The 23113-nt window shown below is 35.0% G+C and overlaps 2 protein-coding genes across 3 annotated transcripts; one reads left to right on the top strand and one right to left on the bottom strand.

Annotated features, from left to right (window-relative positions):
- The first annotated feature begins 733 nt into the window (after positions 1–733).
- Positions 734–22998, top strand: LOC135692679 (sorting nexin-5). Of its 2 annotated transcripts, none has more exons than XM_065210925.2 (15): positions 734–889; positions 2689–2823; positions 4666–4770; positions 5449–5518; positions 6122–6182; positions 7324–7399; positions 7929–8012; positions 8829–8903; positions 10212–10242; positions 10354–10435; positions 15722–15761; positions 16317–16403; positions 17011–17100; positions 17985–18050; positions 18974–22998. In XM_065210925.2, exons 1-15 carry the CDS (start codon positions 887–889, stop codon positions 19106–19108), a joined length of 1140 nt encoding a protein of 379 aa, XP_065066997.1. In that variant the 5' UTR covers positions 734–886; the 3' UTR covers positions 19109–22998. The 2 variants fall into 2 exon arrangements, with proteins under 2 accessions (XP_065066997.1, XP_065066996.1); XM_065210924.2 differs by having other exon boundaries at positions 4663–4770.
- Positions 20965–22607, bottom strand: LOC135692680 (E3 ubiquitin-protein ligase RNF113A). Its single transcript, XM_065210926.2, has 2 exons — positions 22063–22607; positions 20965–21459 (listed from the first exon to the last, which is right to left on the bottom strand). The coding sequence occupies exons 1-2, from the start codon at positions 22605–22607 to the stop codon at positions 20997–20999; spliced, it is 1008 nt and encodes a 335-aa protein (XP_065066998.1). The 3' UTR covers positions 20965–20996.
- Positions 22999–23113: the final 115 nt, after the last annotated feature.

The following is a 23113-nucleotide window of genomic DNA, read 5'->3' as shown; positions in this document are numbered from 1 at the left end:
AGACTGCACTAATATTTTATAAACATTTTCTAAGAAACTGACCCATAATATGATAAAAAATTTAAGAAACCATAATACTGATTAACTCAAACTGACAAATGTTTAAAAAATTGTAAAGATAAAATTGAAGCTCTATTTTCCGACCGATAATTGCCTTTTTCCCTTTTATTGACATAAATTATTGAAACAAGAATTCGTTCCATGTTCAGCTTGGTTCTTCGAGTTACTGAAAAATAGCATTTTATGACATGGTATTTAAGGAGCCTATAAGAAACATTGAATACCAAGATATCTAGTCCCAAACCACCGCATAAGATCTCATGTATTGAAAAAGTGTTAAAAGTGTAATTTTTGAGGAGTGGTCTTGCTGCACGTGAAATGTTAAGTTGTTTAGGCAAATTTGAAGGATATCTAGATATTTGAGTTCATCTACAACTCCTGCCAAAGTCTCGGCAAACGACACCAGTTTTTTAGTTTGTAAGGTTTAACCAGGGAGAGTGCTACTGGTACCGTTAAAAATAGCCCTGGAGGGGTTTTGCCTGTCGACGGATATTTGTTGTGCCATGAAAAAAGAAGGTGGATTCTGGCAAGATTTTTATCAAAAATACCAAGCAAGCATTGAAACATGTTAATTTGCAGGGTTAGGAAAAGCTGGGACCCAAGAAGGTTTCTCGTAATAAGATTTGAAGTTCCTTTTCGTTAACCAGGGCGTTCCAGGTTCATATTTTCTGGTCCGTAATTTACCACTGCTCGATTCGGCAATGCTCTTGGCCGTTGGTTGGACTTCGCCAGATGAGGAACTAGACTGGGCTTGGATAATTCTCCAATAGTTTTGCAAGATCTCGCCCGCGATAAATCATTTGCTGTGTATTTGAATTTTTCAGTTATGGTAAGAATTATGCTTCATCTCCATATTCGCACTAAACAAACTTATTTGGGCCTCTTTCAGCCAATTTTGTTTTTGTTAGGCCCACCTTCCTGCACATTCTGTTTCAGTACAGCTGAGGTGAGAACAGCTTGTTTCGAGTCCAATCGACTGCAGGCCTTTTTAGTTTTCAAAATTTAGTTCTTGCATAATTTCTAACCGAAAAGTGCAATTATTTTACCAAAAGTCATATTTGTATGCAAACGTTTTCCAGGTAAATTCCTCGACTACTAACTTGTTCGATTTGTGAGTCCAACGTTCCCTAGCCCTCTCCTTCTATTATAGTCCCGCATCTATGATATAATTAAAACAAAATAAAAAGTTATGCGAAATTAACAAAGTTGTAAAAAAACCTAAGTTTTAATTGGAACATAAGAATTTTCGTAACTGCTATGCTTCGTCACATGACATCATGAACACCACAGTACTTCATTGTTTACTTTCCCCTTTACAAAGAGTGGTGTTTGGATCTCCGCTTTTGTAAATGAACCTACATTCAGATATTTTATCAGAGCTTGTTGCAAATAATGCATAATATGAGCAATCAATATTTTAAATGGATGATGTATGAATGGTGTGTCTATCAGGAAATAGAGAAAGTTAATAAGAATGAATTCTTTTCTTTCTCCATTTGAGACTGATATGCTAAAAAAAGTCAGATGTATTGGGGTGAACCTATTGCTGACAGGGCAATACCTCTGCTTATGGGGCGTACTTGTGGGTGGGTGCTTATTTCACAAACATTGCTTTAGGATGGGGGCTTTTTTAAGGGGAAGCTTATTCATAGGTGGGGGCTTTTTTGAGGACTTAGGTACCTTGATATTCCTGACTGTGGTATTGCATATGGAACGCAAAAAGAAGAAAATACTGTGACTATTTAATCTTCTTACAAATGCTTCACCATTACTTATCTAGGTTGTAGCTACACCCCATCAGATGTTCCTGAAGAAAACCTAAATTCTTTTATTTGCTTTGTACTTTCATTTGTTACTACCAACCTCTAAAGGTAGTTTTCAGGACACTGGGAAGGTATGCTTAATGAGTAGGGCGGTCTAGTCTTTTCTCTTGATGTGACCACACCTTGTGATTCCTGTCCCTGGAATAATATAGAGAGATGGGGACTCTACTTGGTCAGCAACTTTCCTAAATCAAAGCTTGGTTTGTCAGTCACATTATTGGACTCATATTATTGCTGTGAATTCTTTGTCTCCCTAAATAACTTCACACAGCTTAGGTTTACAAACAAAAATTGAAAATCACCTTGATATGATTGAAAATTTAGAAGCTTAAAATGGTTAGGTGAAACAAGTAAGAGCTATTGTAGTGGGTTACAGTTTATGCACCATTGGTCCCTTGACCTGTAGCATGTGAGAATGTGATGGAATGATTGAGAAGGAAAAATGAAGGTAAAAGGCAGTGCTTTGTTAGCATGAGGTAAACACGTCATTTTCAATATTTGTCTCTTGAAGTTGTTTTGGAAATATTCTTCAGAAGGAAACATTCTCCATCTGAACAACAGCAGCAGTTCAGTCACAGTGATCTGTGAAACCAGGGGCAGACATTTGGTCAAATATTGTTGGGGTAAGCCTATTGTTTTGAAAAGATGATGTCGCATTTTCCCATTGTTTTAGAACAACAGACCATTGTCTTCCAAAGTATTAGGGGCAACTACCTTTCTCAGCCCCCAGGTGTCTGCCACTCTTTGAAACATTATGTCATATATCCTTGTTGGATTCCACTTTTGAATTTTTTTCTTATTTTAGGAAAACAACACAGAAAACGATGGAACTACAAATGCAGACACAGAGCAAGAAAAGCCATTCATCAATTATGATGTTGATGTTTTAGATGCATCAAAAGATGGAGAGGCTGTTACATTCACAATCCAGACCAAAACCGTAAGTTGGTTTGCATTCCCCTGATAGGCAATTGCGAATTGGCATATTTACCAAACCCACACATTTTTATGAACAATATAAAAGGAAATTACCTAGACAATAGACCAAGTAAATATCAAATACCAAACTTTTCTAAGTTCAGTTGATCATTTGACTTCCAAACCTGGCTATAAAACACGTCCCAAAAATGATGAACATTAATACTGTATAGCCAATCTAAATTGTAGCTTGAGCCTAAGATTCTTTTACACAAAGCAAATCTTAAGATTGTTAGCATCTTTTTACAACACCAATGTTTCACTTCTTCGTCAACCACACCAGGGATATAAATGTTTATAGCTGGCCACTAGATCATCATACTTCAATAAGCTGTCTAAATGGTAGGTTTTAAGAAACTTCCAATGATATGTGGAGAAACTGTGAGCAAAACCAATGCAAATCAACAAATGATAACCAAATAAAACTAGAAATCCCTTTGTAGACAAAAATATCATTAGTTAATCTAAGCTGGTATGTATAATAGTCATTCCCATTGCACTAATTTTCAGTTTTCTGTTCACTTTTTACAAAATTTTGCTTTGCCTTAACATGATTTGTTATGAAATAAGTTATATTTGAAAAATGTGTAAAGTGAATATGAGTTCAATACAAAGAAAGGACAATTGCTATTGTTCATCTCTTCTTAAGGACTTCCTTGATTATGCAGGCACCACAGAGCAGGGCCTTAGCCCCCCCTTTTTGCAAAAAATGCCAATTATTAAGTAATAAACTACCAGTAAAGCCTCTTTTTATACAGTTTTAGCCCCCCCCCCCACTTTTTTAGACCCCCACTTTTCTCAACCCTCTGCAGTGCCTGTTATGCACTCCCTCAAGTAGGTACCTCTTGAAATGAAATAGTAAAATGTGCCACTCCATCAATAACCGTAAATCCTTGAATCGGCTCCCTCTCGCTCGAAAAAGCCTTTCTAGAATAAGCCCCCACCCTAGAACTACAAATTGTCAATAAGCCCCCCTCAAATAAGCCCCCACTGCTATCATAAATTCTCAAATTGTACCCCTCAATTTGATGATTTTGCCATCTGCAGTTGCCTATTGTGTTTTATTGAAATGCCACAACAAATTCATACTTTTGGTAGTAATTAATTAAATGCTCATAAAGAAATTTCTACTGAAATAAACAAGGCCTTTTAATTATGTCTTCTTAATGTCAACAATGATTCTTTAAGCCCCCCCCTCGTATAAGCCCCCCCTTGTATAAGCCCCCCCTTGTATAAGCCCCCCCTCGTATAAGCCCCCCTCGAATAAGCCCCCATTCAAAAAAATCAACAACAAAAATAAGCTGCCAGGGGGCTAATTTGAGGATTTACGCTAACCCCTTGAAATTAAAGTGCCCTCTTAACTCAGTGGCCCTGTAAGCAAGAAAATATGCACCTCTAACAATCTCACAATTTTCAAAGGCCTAATATTGTTTTTCTAAGATATTTTATACAGCTGTGAAAGAAAAATGAAGTTTGATCTTCTTGCAAGGTTGCAGCTTTTTGATAATCGTTCCATTAGATTAGTATCTTCTCTATTTAAGCACCCTTTAAATAAATTAATAAGTGGTCAGCCATTAAGCTTTAAAATTCAGCATTCAGGTGCTTAATCAAGGACTTACAGTATTGCAAAGCAATATGGACAGTCATTGTTTTTACATCATTATATATTTGAATAACATTTGAGTATTTTTGGAAAACTGGTTATTGTTCTTGGATTTTACTGACATTAAACTGAATCATAGCAGATATAAATTGACAATTTTAACATTGTACAGCAGTTTAAAATTTCCTCTATTTTTAGAAGGAAGAAGATGATTCAGAGAAAGGCGTCGTTGTACTGCGACAATATGAGGATTTTGAATACCTCAGTCATTGTCTTGCTGCACACAATGATATTTTGTCAGTTGTGGTGAGTTTCATTTTCACTTAATTCAATTTAAATTCTCATTTTGAAAATGCTTTATACTTTTTAGGCTAAATTTTTGACTTCAGATTTGAATCAAGCACCATAAACTTTGACTGCATGTAAGTTTTCTTGGTGGGTGAATTTTGTAAGTGATTGAACCATTGATGCAACAAAGGCAAAAAGTTTATCCTAGATTAATTTTTTGGTCAATTTTTAAACTTTATATCATATATTTACAATACCGCCTTTTAGTGATGTGACAAAAATTGTTATATACTGATGTAACGAAAAATAAAGTGGTGAATGAGCTCAAGAAGCAATTTGTTGTAATTTCCAAATAAAGACAGTATTTGTTTAGTTCCATGAGTTTCCAGATATTTATTGTCTAGTTCTATGTTTGCTGAAGTAACACAGCATTTTTAAGAACCTGTGTTATTTGGTGTATAGTTTCACAACTAGGCATCTTTTCAAAATAGAGACATTACTCATATGATAGACAGAAAATCATTCATTTTTTCTACTTTTAGGCAATTTTTTTGAAATTAAAGATTTTGATGAATTGTTTTGTTGACAGTCACTGACTTTCAGTCTATTGTGGATTAATGGAACCTCTTTATTTATCATTCTAGAAGTTGCATTGTTTAGTTTTTATAATAAATTTCTAATTGTTATTATCCAAAGGTGCCAGTTTTGCCACCCAAGCCAGTTATTACACCATCAGGTGCAGAGGCAAAAACGAAAAAGCAGTTAGGTTAATATGAATTTGTTGTCTATTTCATTAAACTTTATTGTGTAAGCTTTTAATAAACCTAAAATACTTGTTTGGTGTATCTGTTCCTAGTGTCAGTGGTTTCAGTATCAGGGCCTCTTAAGGCTTTTTTACCAGGGATTATGTTGATGCCAACAGCATATAATGTGGGATTCTGGCAGTACAGGTCTAACTGAAAATGTTTCAATATTGTTGGGGGTTGAAGGTTAGGGGAGTTGAAATTAAAAGAGATGAGTCTTGTTTATGATTTATGTTTATGATTTGGGTTGTTTATGCCTATGTTTTCTTAAGGTTTTAATGTTGTGTACTTATCCAGTTATGCCAGTCTAAGCATACAGTCGAATTCCTGTATAGCCACTCCACTCATAGTTACTCTGCTTGAAGTCCCACTACTGTTTACATACATAAAATATAGACCAGAATTCTTGAAAGCTGTTCAATTAAATTCCCTTTATAATCACACTCGGCTTACTGCCAAAACTTTTCAAGCAAATTTTGGTGCGACTTTAACAAGATGTATTTTTGGAAAAATGTGGAATTCGTCAATGCCATCTCGATCATATGTTCAGTTTTTGTTTTGTTCAGGGAAAGAGTCAAAAACGATGATTGGAGATGATTTCACAAAAGATTGCAAAGCTTTGCAAAAGTAAGTGCTTTCTGTCAAATGAATTTCAGCAGATATTTCATATTCAGTTGCATGTGGAAACTAATTTTATCTGCATGAAAACATTCACAAGTAGCAAAATGTATACTTTATCAAATTTGGGCCTTGAAGCAGGGTAAATGGATATTGACAAGCATTTACAGCTCATTACATATCATGAAGGTTTCTTGTTGACACCTATTTGAACCCCGTTTGAAATGTTTGTTACTGAAGCAAAGTTGTTTTATGTTGATATTGAAAAGGATACCACAAGCATTGAACAGAATATATTATCATTGTAAACGATAACATCTGGATTGCTCTCTCTGTTTTTGGTTATCATAGTTTTTGCGCATATTTTTTTCATTTTATGAGTTTAAGGCTGAAATTTACAGTAATCGGGAGTGAGGAAGAGGAAATTCGATTTATTTTCTATCAAATCAGGTCCTTTGATGAGACAAAGTCAGACTGTTCTAGTGGGCAGTCTTTTATCTTAAATATTATTGTTTAAGTGTTAATAATTTCTTAGTTCTATGGAGTCCTGACATTGGTAAACAATCAAATTCTTGAACGCTTGTTGCAGTTTTCACAAATGAATGTATCATTGATGGCATCCTGGTTTTGTTAAAAGCTGCTTTCTTTATTTATGCTCTTCTTCTTTCAAGGGCTTGTTCCTATCTCTTTGCTCCCATGGTTAAGGTTCCCTTCCAAGATTCATGTTGCGCACACCTCTCATGTTGCACAAACCTGGTCAACATCAACCCCATTCTTCTCCGTTATATTCTGCCTCATTTTCCTGTGCAAAGAGACATAGCTACTACAATGCCTGCCAAAAGTCTTGGAACACTGACATCAATTTCCACGGTCAAAATCAATAATCCCCCTCTCCCCTACAGAACAATGTTTGTTTACTATCAAACGGGTTGGGATTGTAGGAAGCACTTTCTTTTGCGCTTCTTTTATAATATTTCTCTAAATCATCAACATTGTTTTAGGGGGAAGAGGGCGGAAGTAGCATTTTCTTTCATGAAAGGAATGAAAGATATCAAATGCAGCGTAAATTGCTGGGTGTTCCAAGTTCTTTTGGCAGGCATTGTACATTTGTCTATATTATTGTGTTCAGTTGAGTTGTTTTCGACTCTAGGTACCTGCAACTGGTAATTGCAGAAAAGAAGTTAAATGGGGATGAAACATTAAAAGAGTTTCTTACCAAAGATAAGGTAATTTACCAAGAGTTTTTAAGAAAAATCTTCATATCCAAGTTGCTATGATTGCACTTTGATGACAACGTATTTTGATATCAGTGTGACGGAATGCTACAAGTGACAGAAATATGACTAAGAGTTGTGATAAATTAGTTAGTATTTGGATTCTTACATCCATGGAAAATCTTTATATACTAAAATCAATATTTAAGATAACTGTTTAGTTTATCAGTCTGTTGCCCAGATGCCATATAGACACAATTGTACACATGTGTAAGGGTGTCGAGCGGCGAGAACATGTTATTAAGACAACTAAGTCATGTACGAAAGGTAGATACCGTAAAGAAATGAAAACGAGGGTAAGACGGAGGTAGAGCTGAAACGTTAGTCATTAAACTGATTCGGAAAGAGCGGTTACAATAAAGAAAGCAAAGTATGCAATGATGATGAAATAGACAAAATATGAAATGAATGTGAAGAAACAGTTATATCTTGATGCAAGTTTTCGTATTGCCATTTACAATTTTGTTTTTATCCATCGCAGGCACCAGTGAGAGCGAATGTAAAGAAAGGATTATTCACATCTTTGAAAGGTGCGCTGGATGATGCGCGTTTTCATAACCATAAAGTAAGTTACTCATTACGAGGTACTGTATCTTCGAGGTACTGTATCTCACTGTAAGCAAGTAACAAAGTTAATTTCTGTGAAGATTCAAGCTATTGGGGAGTTCATAGTATTTTGTGCACAGATAAGATGGGCTATCTAAAAATAACAGGCTGTGGAGGCGTTACATCATTGCATGAGTGATTAGCATTGTTTGGGTTTCGATTTTTGTGCTGCTGTGCCATTGGATGATACGCTTGATTTATTTTTAGAAACATTTTCGTTTGGTAGATGCCAGCTTTTACCTTTGCACATTCACTTTAAGTTTAAAATAACACATTCACTTTAAGCATACTTATAGTCTGTCTGATGAGTGCGCAAGCACGAAACTCGGAGTAACAGAGAACATGTCTCATTCTAGCCTATCTTCTATTTTATTATAAGTTTAGAATGATATAGTTTAGAATAATATACATCTTACAAGATCTGTTTTCTTACAAGATATGTTAATGGCATCATTTGACTGATAATTTATGACATAGGTTTCCCAAAGTTTGCTTGTGGTAGCTGAGATGCATTGTCTGCTGTAATTCACCTTTGCTGGAATGCTGTTGTGTTTGTCGTGTTGGGGGGGGGGGGGGGAAGAGGAGGGTGTTTCTAGAAATGCAAGTCAGCAAAAGCTTTGTTGTTTCCCTTGCAATACTCACTAGAGGAATGAGACGATGACTAATTTGATTTCAAGATTGTATGATTATATAAATACGATCAACACAGATATCGTTTGGTCCTTAGGAATTTATATAGGCCACAAAGCCATTAAACACAATTTTCTTTTTGAAGGACATTGATGATGAATTTCAAAGCATAAGAACGACAGCTGATCATTTGGCATTTGCTACCAAAAACTGCAACGAGGTAAGATGCATCAATGCATACATACAATTGTCCTGTATTTCAATCTTTGTGATCAATAGTAGTGAACTTAAAATCAAGGCCTCTCATAGACATTTCCTTCTCTGCAACCGCTGACTGATGCACTGATACCCAGGATAAGTACTTAAATCAAGATTTATGGACTGATTCACGAAAACTACTCTTTTATTTATAGAAGTGGGGAATTCACTAGTTTCAAGATGTGTTTATCCTCCGGAGCCGTGAAAGGGTCTTTATACATTTTTGCGGTTTGCTGAATCAAGAAGAATATTTTCAATACTTCTAAACTTTTACTTGCTTCCTCGAATGTTTAAAATGTTCTTTTAAAAACTAAAGGTATTCATAATTTTTTCTTATTCATCGTTTATTTCAATGCAAATCCCAATTTTCTTCCACGAATTTTTAAAAATTGTTTTATTTTAATTAGAAGTATTTATAGTTTTTAGTTTCTTCATCATTTGTAAAATTTTCAATTTTCCATTGAATTTTCAATCCTTCTTTAAATGGCTTGAATTGTTTTTTTGTATTAAAAAGAAGTTCCTTTCTTCTAATCTCTCTTTGCCCTCCGCTCCACCTTTTCCCCAGAGTAGTGTAGTAAAACCAGATTTGCTGAACATCTCAAATGTAATAAATCAGTAGGTGTGAGGACTAAAGAATTTGATAAGTTAAGGGCCTAACTATATGGCGAAAATCATTCCAGTTTCCAGCTTGTAAGCTGAGAAGTGAGATCCCACCCTCATATAGAGTCCTTTGTATTTTTCGTTACGCGTATATGTGATAAACATGCTAGCCCGGTTAGATGAGATCTCACTGCGTGAGAGGTGGAATCTCACTTGGGTAGGATGAATTTTTTCCATATAAACGCTAGAAGGTGGAATGAAGCTGGAAGATTGGATGAAATATTCATATACACTCCATCAAATTTCGTTGCATATCTCAGCACACATGCTGGAAGGTGGGATGATTTTCTCCATATACAGCTGAAAAGTGGGATAGAATCTGCATGTAAACATTCGATTATTTCATCCCACCTGCTCTCCTGCCAGATAATAGGCTGAGAGATAAGACTTTTCACATACAAACAGCCATGCAAAATCCTACGAAATCAGTCAAATGAACCGCTTCAGAAAGCGGAAAACTCAGCATCACTTGTCACCAGACCCATAGTTCGACTCAACAAAATGTCAGATCTCCTTCTATCTCTTTTTTAATCACAACGAAGATTGATTTTACAATAGAATTTGAACAAAGTCACTTTTACATATTTACTTTAATATTTCTTTACTTTAGTGCTACAAAAAGACGAACCTTGCAGAACAGCGTAAGTTCAGTCTGGACATTTTTCTTACTTTATTTCTTCTGTTTATCTGCAAATGCACAAAGATTAGTTCTTGGTCCAGCTTAAACCATGCCCGTGCTTTTTTACCTGCAGGCTTTGCACATCAAATTTCCAATTTCACGTCAGTTTTGCGTTCGACAGCCGCACAAGACGAAACTGAAAACGACCTGAGCACGTAAGCAAAAATATGTTTTGTTTGCATTAGTTAACATTTTGGAATGTTTTATTGATCTGAGAAAGTCTTTTATTCACCCAGTTGGCAGTTACGAAAAATGATTTATGCATAATTACTCAATTGGCCTATACTTTGGTGATACAAAACGGAATTGAATCTATATATACCGTAATGCCTCGAATAAGCACTTATTCAAGGGGGCGCTTAATCGAGGGAAGCGCTTATTTAAAAAATAGATTTGGAAGTGACTAAAAAAATGAATTTGTTTTCAATTGAAGCATGCTATTATGATGGAAAGGCAAAAAAATGAGAATGAAAACTAAAACAAACTGTGTTGGTCATTCAATCTTTATTGGTGAATTGCCTTCCAATTATGTTGTCGTCGAATAAGCGCCCGTTTCTGAAGGTTGAAGGATGGGCGCTTATTCGAGGGGTGGGCGTTTATTCGAGGTGGGCGTTTATTCAATAATTACACCTCTAGGGTGGGCGCTTATTCTATGGGGCGCTTATTTGAGGGGGCGCTTGTCCGAGGCATTACGGTACATGTATCTATGTATTTACACTTACGTTCAAAAAGTATTGGGACGAATTCGATAAACGAATTATGGCGTTCCGTTGGATTCGATTTTGCAACGGAAACTTTTTCAGATTTGGGCAGTCTTTTTCCAAATAATCTAGGCCTACGTATCCCCAAAGTGGAATAAAAAGTTAGGAAAATGCTTCAACTTATAAATTATAACCTTGAAAACATAGGATTCTTTAGATTTTCCTGAATATAACAGCAAAATATGCAGAAGGGTAGGGTTGAATGGCCTAATAACGGCAAAGTCACATGACCTTCACAACTTTTTAATTTCACGTTTGCAAAACAAAGAAATTAATAAAAGAAATTACAAAATCAAAATTTTAAGCTTCAAATAAAGTTTGCTATTTCAACGAAAATGCTACAATTTTATTAAATTATTGCATTTACTCGAGTCCATTTTAAAACTGCGCAACATTCAAGGAGAATTCATTGTATTCGTCGGCGATGTTTAATTTTTGTTATGAGAGAGCATTTTCTTCCTATAAAGCTGGAAAATTGGTATTTGTTCATGATTTTTATAGCCATGTTTTTGCTTATGTTCCAACATTTAGCTTCTTTTTACATGACAACACAATTTCTAGTAAGGATTCAAACCTATTACTTCGCAGTTCTCTCAGTAAAGACCTTTCGTCCCACGGCGTCGTAAACTTCTTCGGTCTGCGATCCCTTGGTAAATTTTTTTCTGATCTTGCACGGAAAATCTTTTTACACACCAGAAAAGCTGCACTTATTGAGCAACCGACAATTGATGCAATTTTACGAAATTCATTTGCTTTATTTTAGTAGAAAGCAATTTGTAAGCGCTTCTCTTAACTCAGTTCTTGAATTTCAAGAGCCTCCAGGTTTTCGTCTCAAGGCCTATATAAATTTTATGGTCGACGTTTTTTTAATTGTTTGGCGTACGTAAAATGCGTCGAAACATCAACAATGTCTTGTGAAAGTTTCATGGAAATAGCTGCTGTACTTATTTAATGAGAAAGATTTTAAAAAAGTCTTTCCAAGTTTGTTGCATAAAATGTCTTCGAAATTTCGAAGTGTGTCCCAATACTTTTTGAACGTAAGAGTATATAGAGTATTCTCTGGCAAAAGTGGAGATCTCCAGGCATTTCCTGCTGCACGCGTTTACAGGGGCGAAACTACTGGGGGGGTATGGGGGGTGCTGCACCCCCCCCCCCCAATCTTCAAAAAAACAGATTTTGTCGGGCAAATTTATGGCTGCCAGTGTATCTGTCGGGCAAATCTGGAAATTTTCTTTAGATCGCACTTTTATTGCTACTTTTTGGCCTAGCTTGGTTTTTCCCCCATCTTTTTTTCAATCTCCTCCCAGTTGGGAAAACAAAACAGAAACGAGGCTAGGAACAGTAACATATATATACATTTCTGTCTTTTGTCCACTGATCAGCGCTTTCGTCTCGAGCTCGACAGGCACATGTTTATCTTCGCCTCGAGATGAAGTCTGAAGTATTGATCAACAGCGAAAGTATAGACGGAAAGTAAAGTGTGTTTGATGCGAGAAGAAAATGAACACTGTGCATACCCATTCCCCCTACTTTTTGCAAAACAAGAGAGCTTTTTACAAAATCTTTGTTTGTGATTTCTAAATGTTCCCTTGACAAGCACCCGCCCCCCCCCCGCCTGTGTTTTGGTGTTCCACTTTGATAAAATTGAGACCCCACTTCAATCCCCTTTTTTGAATTGCTTTTTTAATAGCTAGGTGATTTAGAAAGTGAAGACCTTCCAAATGCTTGCTTTTCGGAAACAAATGTTTATAGCCACCAGAAAAACTAGAGGCATATTTCTTGACTTTAAACAAACAGCCTGAGTCTAAACTCTCTCGGACTTCCCGATGATTTCAGCCCTTGAGGCGATGTGCTCTAAAAATTAAGTTCATGTATGACACGCCCTTTCATCAAGCATGCCACGCCCTTTTTTCGGGCATCTAAGCTTCATACCCCCCTAATGAAAATAGTGCAGTTTCGCCCCTGCGCGTTTATTTCAATCGAAAACGAATCAAAATTGTTGTTGGCAGAGAAAATCAGTCAAGAGATGAAATACTAGATTTAAGTTCATTTTTACAAAGTAATTTATAAGAAAAAACAAAATTTCACATTTTCCTAGGTGTGCAAAAACTTTTATTAAAGTTTTAAAGGATCCGACCACCACTTTCTTATCATCAGCTGTTTTTTAAATAAAATATGTGCGCAAGAACATATTTCATCTTCCAATAATATTGCATGATTCAAATTTCAGGGATGCATGCATACTATCAGTTATCCCCACAAAAATTGAGATGAACTTTTTGTTATGCCTACGTTCTGCCTACTGTGAACCTCCATTTTTAGTTGACATATCCAAATGGCTGAGAAATACTTTCGCCCTAACTTTCTTCCTGCAAGAATATCACGAAAAGTGAAATGCTGCTAATTGAGTATTTTTTTGTTAACCGCTCATTTAAAATCATATACAGATAACAAACACCTCCTTACGAGAGGCAATAGTTTATGCCTCTTAAGTTTCTGTTATATAGCGGTTCTACTTTAATGGGAAAATATTTAATCAAATTGAATTTTGGTCCATGTTTAACATCGACGAGAACATTCGACTAAAATTCGAATTTCGAATTGAAAACCTATATAAAAGAATCTGTATGAAAAGAACATTACGTGATACCGAACATAACCGATCTTTACAGTTAAGGTTGATAAAACTGTTTTTGCATTTTCTTCTGCTATTATCTGCATTCCGAACATAGTCTCCCAAAATATAGGCCCTAAGCTTATATTCGGGATCATATTAGGATATCAGGATCCTATTCCTGCAGACAGATGTTTCCACGAAACTTTTAAACATTGCTTATGTTTCGAATTCTTTCATGTACGCCAAAAAATTCTAAGAATATCAACCGTAAACATTTTAGGCCTGCAAAATCAAACATGGGAGTTTTCAAAAATAAAGAATTATCCTATGAGAAGCGGTTGGAGATTGTTTTCTACAAAAATAACGGCAAAAGTTATCGAGAAATTTCATCAATTTTGGGCTGCTCAAAGAGTGCAGCTTTCGCTGTGTACAAAAAGTTTTTTCGCACAAGAACTGTGATAAATTTACCAAGAGTTGGTAGACCAAAGAAGTTTGTGACGCCGCGAGACGAGAGATCTTTCAGATCGAAGTACGAATCAATAGGTTTGAATCTTTGCAAGGTGTCATGTTATCATGTAAGAAGCTAAATTTTAAACAATTCACAAAAGAACACAGGAAGAACATAGGCCTATCGTAAAAATTGGAATTTTTTTCAAATCACATATGAAAAACTGTTTATTGATAACAACAATTTATCATTGTTTTGACTTCACTTTATGCCCTGCAGTAAAAAAAGCAGCTAGGGTAGATGCCTTTATTTAATGACATTGTAATGATCATGGTTGGTTCTTTAAACTCCGTCTGGAGCTCAATATTTAATATACTAGCTTTTTATAGATGGAAAGTTGTTTGTTAAGCAAATTCAAATTAAAAGGTTGAGTTTATTGGCCTGTAAGTTAAACAATTTTCTGCTTGCTCCACTCGCAAAGGGCCTCCATTTTCAGTTTTGCCCCAGGGCCTCCGAAATGTCGAGAAAGCAAATTTAATGTTTCTATAACTCTTCCCTGAATATTTGAGTTGTGTACCCTATCTGTGATGTATTTTGCATGAGACGTGCATTTTGGTCTCTTAGACTCATCAAAGCCAAATTCCCACGCATTCTACTATAAAGTTCTTGGTTTATTTAAATTCTTCAGTTTTTTTCTAAACAATCGCAATAACCCTTTTTACTAACAAGGGAATAATTTCCTAAAATTATCTCATCTAGCAACAGAATATAGAACGATGCCAGCAAATCCCTACAAGTTTATCGGAGGGCTTGTTCAGTAAAATTGTTTCTTGCCCTCATGAAACGGGACAGAACAGGCGGAGAATCGTCTCCCTTTTTACAACCCGAAAGAAGATTTGGAAGCATGTAATAATTTTACCGAGAGAATTGCATCCTGCAAAAGGGATGTCTTAAAGGGTGTTTACTCGAAGTTGGCGTTTCCGTATTTTGGAGGGCGTGGTGAAGGAAACATCTTCTGAACAACTCCTTTGGCTAATCGAAATTTGAAAATTGCTTGGCAAACATTTTACAGCATATTAAAGTTAGTCTGACCCTGATTCTGATGTTTTATACCCTGAGGAGTGTCAGATGGAAATCTTTTGTATGTTAGGTGAGAGTTTGGCGGTCGCAGATTGGTAAAAGTAATGTAACCAATCAAGCGAGTATTTCTTCTTCTCACGTTACATTCGATCCACGTTACACCTGGATATAAATTTTCCGCTTACTTTCGGTCATTATCCAACGTTTATACACTGAAGATTTTTGGATGAATAGTGCTTTGTTTGTATGCTATGTATGCTATCCTGGTATTTTGTGCAATCCTCAACTTAAGTATGTTGTGAAATATATTATTTTTAACATATTTTTAGGGGCCGCACCCCTGGGCCTCTGACTTTTGTACATGAGTCAGTGAGGATTGATTCTGAATCTTCCCCTGTCCTTGAGATCCCATAACAGTTAACACGTTCCCCACCTTTGCACGAAGCTCACTCATTTCCAAAACTGAAATTTGACAGTTCTGATGATGATTATTTTATAATATGTAAATATTATGTAAATTTTTGCATTTCCATAGGCACATGGTAAAATTTGCTGGCTACATTGACGAGTACAAGGTATCTGCTTTAATTTCATCCATTTCATTTATTGTTGAAGCTTCATCTTTCTAAGGCCGCTTCCTTGCTTTGATAAAAGATCTTTTCTGTTGACTGTTGACTAGTTATTTAGTTCAGTGCTTTTTCATGGTCATATCTAACAGGATATGCCGATTTTGGCTGGTTTTATTTCTACTCTCAGTTCTGGAACAGACAGCAGATCTAGAATAAACAGGATAGGTGGAAAATTTTCCAAAAATTTCCCAAATAATTGCTCTGAGTGGCTAGAGTCCCTGAAAAATTGGAAACAGCAAGAAATGATAAACAAAATAAGAAACCCTGTTTATAGCAAAAAATATCATAAAGATGCTCAATTATTAATTTTTGCAACATTTACCTGGTCACTTCATGCTAAGTCCTGTTTGGCTTTCAAGCTCAAGTTCTCTTTCATTAGAAATACCTCAGCCATAGAAGGCAACTTTGCCTAGTTATGCTAGAATTCCAAAATGAACTGATTGAGTTTATGATATTTTGATGTCATTATTTACTGAATAACTCTTTTGATATTTTTAACAGAAATCATTGGATAAGACAACCGAGATTCAGGAGGATACCTTTGGGTTTACGCTTGACCTTTATTCACGATATCTTGATTCTGCAAAGGTCAGTTTTATTTAGTTAAAGAATCTCAGTTTTATTAGTTTTTCTGCACCTTGGTAGATGCTATGGCACTTAAGGTTAAATTGAATTTATTATGCTGTGGTTTACCCTTTGACAAGACATATTTAAAAATGTAAATAAAAATATCATAGAAAATTAACCCTTTTTGTATTCATTTCTTTAAATATGGTTTTGGCATGGAACATTAAAATAATAAGGAATATTTTAATGTTGCTAAAAATGTGCCTTTTTATGTTAAATTAAGTGAAGTATGGACTTTAGTTTCTATTTAATAAGGTCCAAATGCTGTTAGTAATGTAATAAAAGTGATAAAGTTGTTTTTTTTCCATGTAAAATTTTTTGAAAAGATGTCTAAAATATTTTTATCTGAAAATATTTTTCCAAAATTGATTTCTCCAAAATTTCTGGCATTTAATGTTTAAGGCAAAGAATAAGGCAATAATTTTCTTACCTGGCTTTTTCAGTAATTTGGAGCAATCAAAAACCAAAATGAATTTAAGGAGGTGCTTTGAATTGTTTATTGTGTAATGTAGATGTAACTGAAGTTGCTGGTCCTCTTTTGTATTTTGCATGAACCTGATTTTTTCAGGAAACATTGTTAAGACGAACTTGCAAATTGGTTGAATTTGAAAATGCCAGCAAAGCATTGGATAAAGCAAAACCAAAGAATCTAGAACAGGTAATGTAGAGTTTTTAATTGAGTGGTACACTTAGCTCATCAAAGATTATCTGCAACTTAGGGAGTAAGAAATATTTCATATTTTGATTAAATATTTTGCTCTCAATAAAAGAATATGGTCACAAAAGAGACAGGTAAGGAAAAAATTTAGGAGTTTAAAGTTCCATTGTTTCATTAGATAGGCCTAAATGTCCTGTGTATTTGTTACAGCATGGGAAATTTTTCCTATTCCAGCTCCAGTGTGAATTTCCTAAAGTGTAGTGTGATAGTTTGTCAGAATTTTTAATTTTTGACACATCAAATGTAATGTGAATCCACCCCCAAAATATTAAACAGAAAGTTCTGTCATGGATTTTAAAGAGTTGGAGAATTTGCTTAAAAGGGGACAGTTTTCAAGATGAGAACCGTTTTAGAAGCCCTGTTAGTGTTCTTTCACCAAGAGCAGTTTGAAATTTTTCTATGGGAGTCTATACTTTTCTATGGGATCATTGTCATCGTCATCGGTTCTTGAACTAACTTCGTTTTCACCATCAGTAGATAAAAATAGTTCCAACTCAGAGGCCCAATGACAAAAAATCTCTTTGAAAACAGGCGTTTTCTTGGGTCCAAAAGGATGTGGACCCCAATGTGATGCAGACCTTGCACTTATTGCAAAACTATGTATTTATTTGACACACTACTGAGACTGCTTTTGTTTAAATGTTTAGCAGAGTGTGTTGCAAATCATGAAAGATACACCCTAAATTATAATATCTCAAGAGATTTGAGAGAGCAAATTTTAGCAAATGGGATGATAAGTCTGTTATTTGTATATTGATGATTCATCATGAACTAGAAAGCTTTCATAATGTCAAATTGAATTCTTTAATTAATTTTTCTTACAGCTCCAGATAGCGAAAAATGAAGCTGAAAAGGTATATGAGGAGACAACAGAACATACCAGAGATGAGGTATTTCAACATCTTGCTAATCAAATTTCAACATCGTTTCAAGGCCCATTTTATTTTATGGCATGAATTGAATAAATTGAAATGAAGGAGATGAACTTCATTTTAATAAAAATCTGACATAAAGTGCTTGATGCCATGTGCAGGCCTTGCTCTAAGCACAATGAAGGTGCTCCATGAAATGAGCTCCTAAGAGACTTAAAGGGTGCTTTTTCAAAACTGTAAATAAAATTGCCTTGAGAGCATCTTTGAAAGAAATGTAAAATGTTGCAGAAATAGTAGCAAAATTAGAAATTAGCTCCTTTTTAGCATCAATAATGGGGTTTGAGCTCCCATAGCAACACACCCCTGTGCCCTAAGTTTGGTATATTGTGTGGTATTTATTTATGGACAGCACCATATGTACAGGTCTCAGGCAAAACCTACACACATTATTTCAAACGTTTGAGTTTTCTATTTAGTCAAAAGGTTTTGAGTCATGCATTTTAGAATATCAACAGCTCATTAAATTGCCCTCCATGGTTCTTTTAAGGTGTGCTTTGAAGCTGGAGAACGCCTGCATGTGGGCAGAGTTGTACTCACTTTTCTTGTTGAGAACAGGGCACTGCTAAGATGGTTTTAAAAACATCCTGTTACATACAACAAAAGGGTGAATTTTATTTAAGATAGAACTGGAATTTTATTTTCTCTATAAAATCCAAACTCTAGGTGCTTTGAAATTCAGGATTTTTGTGCCTATTTGAAAAATCCCTTGCTCAGTATCAAAAAAGTCTTCTCCAACCCAACAATTGTTAATCTTTTGGAGGAAGTGTTGAAGGTTTTTTAACAAGAAAAGGGCTGTTTTAGCTCCTAAATCGTGTTGACCAAACAAAAGTATTTAAAATCATATGACACATCTCAATTTTCCCTGTCTTTCTTTGTTTCAGATAAAGAAGTTTCACAATGAACGAGTGTTAGCATTCAAAGATGCAATGAGTAGTTTAGCAGAGCGGCAAATTGAAAATTCTACCAAAATGCGTGATTTTCTTTCACAAGCAATTAGTGAGCTTCAAGATCTCTAGATGCTGGATATGTTTCGTATACTCTAGAAATTTTCTATCTTGATGTTTACATTCTGAGATGAATGTTCATCAGAACAGCTAATAATGGAATCATGATCATCCAAATAATCAAATATCATCGCCAAATATCAAGTCTAATTCATAATGATGTTAATATTTGGACATTATTCTAGCATTATTGAAAATCACATAATTGATAATAAACTTTTGAACATTCCTTTTTAACATTGTAGATGTTTTCAGTTAATCTGCAGGGAATCTCTCATGAATCATTGAGCAAAGCATAGAGGAGAATGCTATGTTGCATGAATCATGAGATGCTATGTTGCATAATGTAATTCTGTGTCAAAGCTTAGCTCCTTGAATGTAGTGCTAAACAACAAGCTTTTTGCAGCTTCATGTAGTAGTGCTTAACACGTTTTTGATGTTATGTTTAGGTATTTGCAAACATAGGAAATTGTGGGTCTTTCAAAGTGCATGATTCTTACAGGGATTTAATGCTTGTTTTTAAAGGACAGGAACTTTTTTTATTCAAGCTTTAATCCCTAGAGTTTGATATCTCTGTTTATTTCAACTAACAGTTCATAAGCCACATTAAGTGACTTGGCTTTGAGAGTAGCTATGCTGGTACTAGATTGTGATTTTCCCAATTTTTCAGTAAAAATGTTTTTGATTGAAACTTGGAAACAAGTATTTGTATTAACACCATCTTGGATTTAAAGTATTAGTACATCAAGTAAAACTACAAAAAACTGTACTGAATCTTTCATTGTGATCAAGCTCTGCTGGAGAGATCCACAATCCATCAAATGTTGCCTTACAAGAGCTTGGACTATAGATTCATAAATGTTCAGTTGCAAGCAGCCTTTTTTCTATTATTGTTAACTTAATGATTAGAATAAGCCATGCTTTAATATAAAAGCAGGAGTATTTTGCCGTTTCTCATCTCGCTGATAATAGTCTGAGGGTTGCTCTCAAAAGATGAGCACCCTTAGCTGATGTTTAAACAGTGGGTTGTAGTTAGAAATTTGAATCTGTTAATCATAATATATGCTAAAAATTTTCAGAAAATAATTATAATTAGGTCATTTTTGCATCTTCAGGATACAATTAATATCGTAAATCCTTGAATTGCCCTCCTCAAAAAAGCCCCCTCCCCTCGAATAAGCCCCCACCCTAAAACTACAAATTGTCAATAAGCCCCCCTCAATAAGCCTCTACTGCTACTGTAAATTCTCGAATTGGACCCCTCCATTTGATGGTTGTTGCCATTTGAGGTTGCCTATGGCATTTTATTGAATTACCACAACAAATTCATACTTTTGGTAGTAATTAATTAAATGCTCATAAAGAAATTTCTACTAAAAAACGAGGTCTTTTAATAATGTCTTCTTAATGTCTACAATAATTTTATAAGTCCCCCCTCGTATAAGCCCTGCTCCTCAGATAGCCCCATCCAAAAATATTAAAAATGAATAAGCCCCCAGGGGGCTAATTTGAGGATTTACTATAAGCTCTTCAATCAATATAGTTTTGAAAGTTTGTTTTCCTTTGTTCAAATGTATTTAGTGGACAGTTTGATTCGCAGTTATCTAAACTAGTTTATTTTTCCCCAGCTTGTAAGATTAATTTTTAAATGCATAAAGAATATTTTATTTCATTTTCCAGTTGAGCCATAAATAAGAAAAATAAAGTTGGTTTTTTATGACTTCTTCTTTTCTTTCCCTATAATTCTGTTGAAAAATATCTACAAGCTAAACAATACACAATGCAATTTCTAATAAAAGATATTTGACAAAATTTATTTCAATTTGACAAAATTCCTTTTATGTTCTGCCAACAGATGTTTATACTGACTTTTGATGTTGTGTTTGCAATGTACAACACATCAGTCATCTTCTTTATTCTTTATCATATCTTTCTTTTTTGTTTCTTTTGTTCTTTTAATGATATCTTTAGCTGTATTAAAAACTCCAGCGGTTTGTTCACCACATACAAAGCACCTTGAACTCTTCTTGAAATGCTGCAATGCACATTTTTCACAGAAATAGTGTTTACATTTTGTAACAATCGGGTCCTTAAAGCTTTCCCTACAAATCAGACAAGCAAATGGAAGTTCTTCGTCGTCACTATCGATTTCATAAGCATGAGGATCATTTGTGTTGTATTCACCAGACTGATACTCTCTTTCTAGCTGCCATCCATGTTTGTAATCTGAACGATCATGCAAGAATTTACAGCTGTCTCCAAAACCACAATAGCCAGTCTCTTTATAGTCTTTACAGATATCAGGCTGGTAGTCCCATCTAACAGTTGATCTAATATTTAGTGGTGCTCTAATTGGTCCTTGCCTTGAATAAAGATATATCAATTTAGCAACTAAGGTTAGGATTCACATTAAAAACACAGAGAAAATAATTCTGTCTATCACTATCTTGGAGATTAAACAGAGTCTATTTCTAAAAAATCTTGACAGAAATTATCATATCATTGTAACCATTCAAATATTTTTGCTTGAATTCTTGAGATTATTGAAACAGTCAGTGGCTTTTTGGCATATATTCAGAAGTGAAATAATAAAATCTATTGCAATAGACTTTTAGACCCAGTGTGGAATGTAGCTTACAACAGAGATACCCAGCTTTGATTTATTGTTGGAATTACAATGATGATATTTACATTGCAATGTTTCATTTACACTGTCCCAGAAACAATGGACACCTATTTGTTTACTTGATTGACATGCTGTTGCAACCAGTAACACCTCTATTGTTCAGCAGTAAAGTCTTCCTGTTGTTTTGTTTTATATAAATTTATCCAGTGAAAAGTTTTCGTTCATTTATTTTTCTTTCTTAAAAGAGCTTGCAGAATTCTAACATTTAATTATCCATTGTAATTTATAAACGCTCAGAAGAAACGATATATATAATTACATCAAAAACATGACTACCAACCTAACCATCCCACTTGCAGCATTTCCTTGAGCAGTATCTCTTTTTTCATAATACTTTGCATACCCAGATTGACCTTTATATAACTTATCATCTTCTTCGCCTTTCTTTTCTTTATTTACCTTGAGTTGTTTTTCATAGACTGCCTGTGCATCACGATCAAACTGTGTTTCAATTTCTAAAAATGATGTAGCACCCATGTCGTCAGGGCCTTCTCGTTTACCTGTCCTTGAAGAATCATAAGTTACAGAAATACTTTTTTTACTTCGCACGCTGTCGTTTCCGTTTTCTACATTTTGGTCTTCTGAGTCACTGTCCCTGTTTGAAGATGGCGCTTTTGCTTTATCCGGATTTAGGCCAACTTTTCCAGGATAACTGCTATTTCCAAGAACTTTATATTTTCTTCCCACTCGTTCAACCTTTTTGACAGCCGAAACATCATCTTCGTCGCTTTCCGAGCTTTCATTCTTCCTTTTCCGATTAACAATGATTTTCTTTCTCTTTTTGAAAGAGCTGAACCCTGTCTGTGGGCTTTCACTGTCGGCCATATTGAAATGCCCTAATTTTGCGCAAGCGCACTATTATACTCGGATTAACATGAAGTAGCGCTGCAATTTTTGTTTTTCACTCTGTGTTGTGTGTTGTTAACATGTTGTCTCGTCTATTTTGTTATATATTTTTGCTATAAGTATTTTATTCCTTATATTAGTTTGAATTTTTTCCCTTTATTGTCTTGCTGTCTCTGTATTTATCTTTTGTATTTAGTTTCAATTTCTCATTAGATACACTTGTTCTTATTTGATTAGGCCACAATTTAGGCCTAAGATGATGAGAAAAGTATGGCGAACTTTGTGATGAGCCATCCAAAACATGGGAAATGATGAGAAACTATGTGTCTGATCATATATGATTACATGCATTGCGAAACTCTGATCCCTTCCATAAGGAGAGTTCAGCGAGGGGTAAATGGGGTTCACACTCTTTGCAACACCCCCAAGATGTAAAGGACTTGACTGCTCGCAGGTGTAACTATGGCAAAGGGTGGATGGCACTG

This window comes from Rhopilema esculentum, chromosome 3, assembly GCF_057945365.1.
Source record: "Rhopilema esculentum isolate cy_ngs chromosome 3, ASM5794536v1, whole genome shotgun sequence".
Lineage (NCBI taxonomy): Eukaryota > Metazoa > Cnidaria > Scyphozoa > Rhizostomeae > Rhizostomatidae > Rhopilema > Rhopilema esculentum.
This window is presented reverse-complemented; position numbering and strand designations above follow the sequence as displayed.

Coding starts and splice junctions, on each gene's coding strand:
- LOC135692680 (XM_065210926.2), bottom strand. CDS start 22,607: ATGGCCGACAGTGAAAGCCCACAGACAGGGTTCAGCTCTTTCAAAAAG. Junction 21,460..22,062: donor GCTGCAAGTGGGATGGTTAG/GTTGGTAGTCAT, acceptor TCTTTATTCAAG/GCAAGGACCAATTAGAGCAC.
- LOC135692679 (XM_065210924.2), top strand. Junction 5,519..6,121: donor AAAAACGAAAAAGCAGTTAG/GTTAATATGAAT, acceptor TGTTTTGTTCAG/GGAAAGAGTCAAAAACGATG. Junction 10,243..10,353: donor GACGAACCTTGCAGAACAGC/GTAAGTTCAGTC, acceptor TTTTACCTGCAG/GCTTTGCACATCAAATTTCC.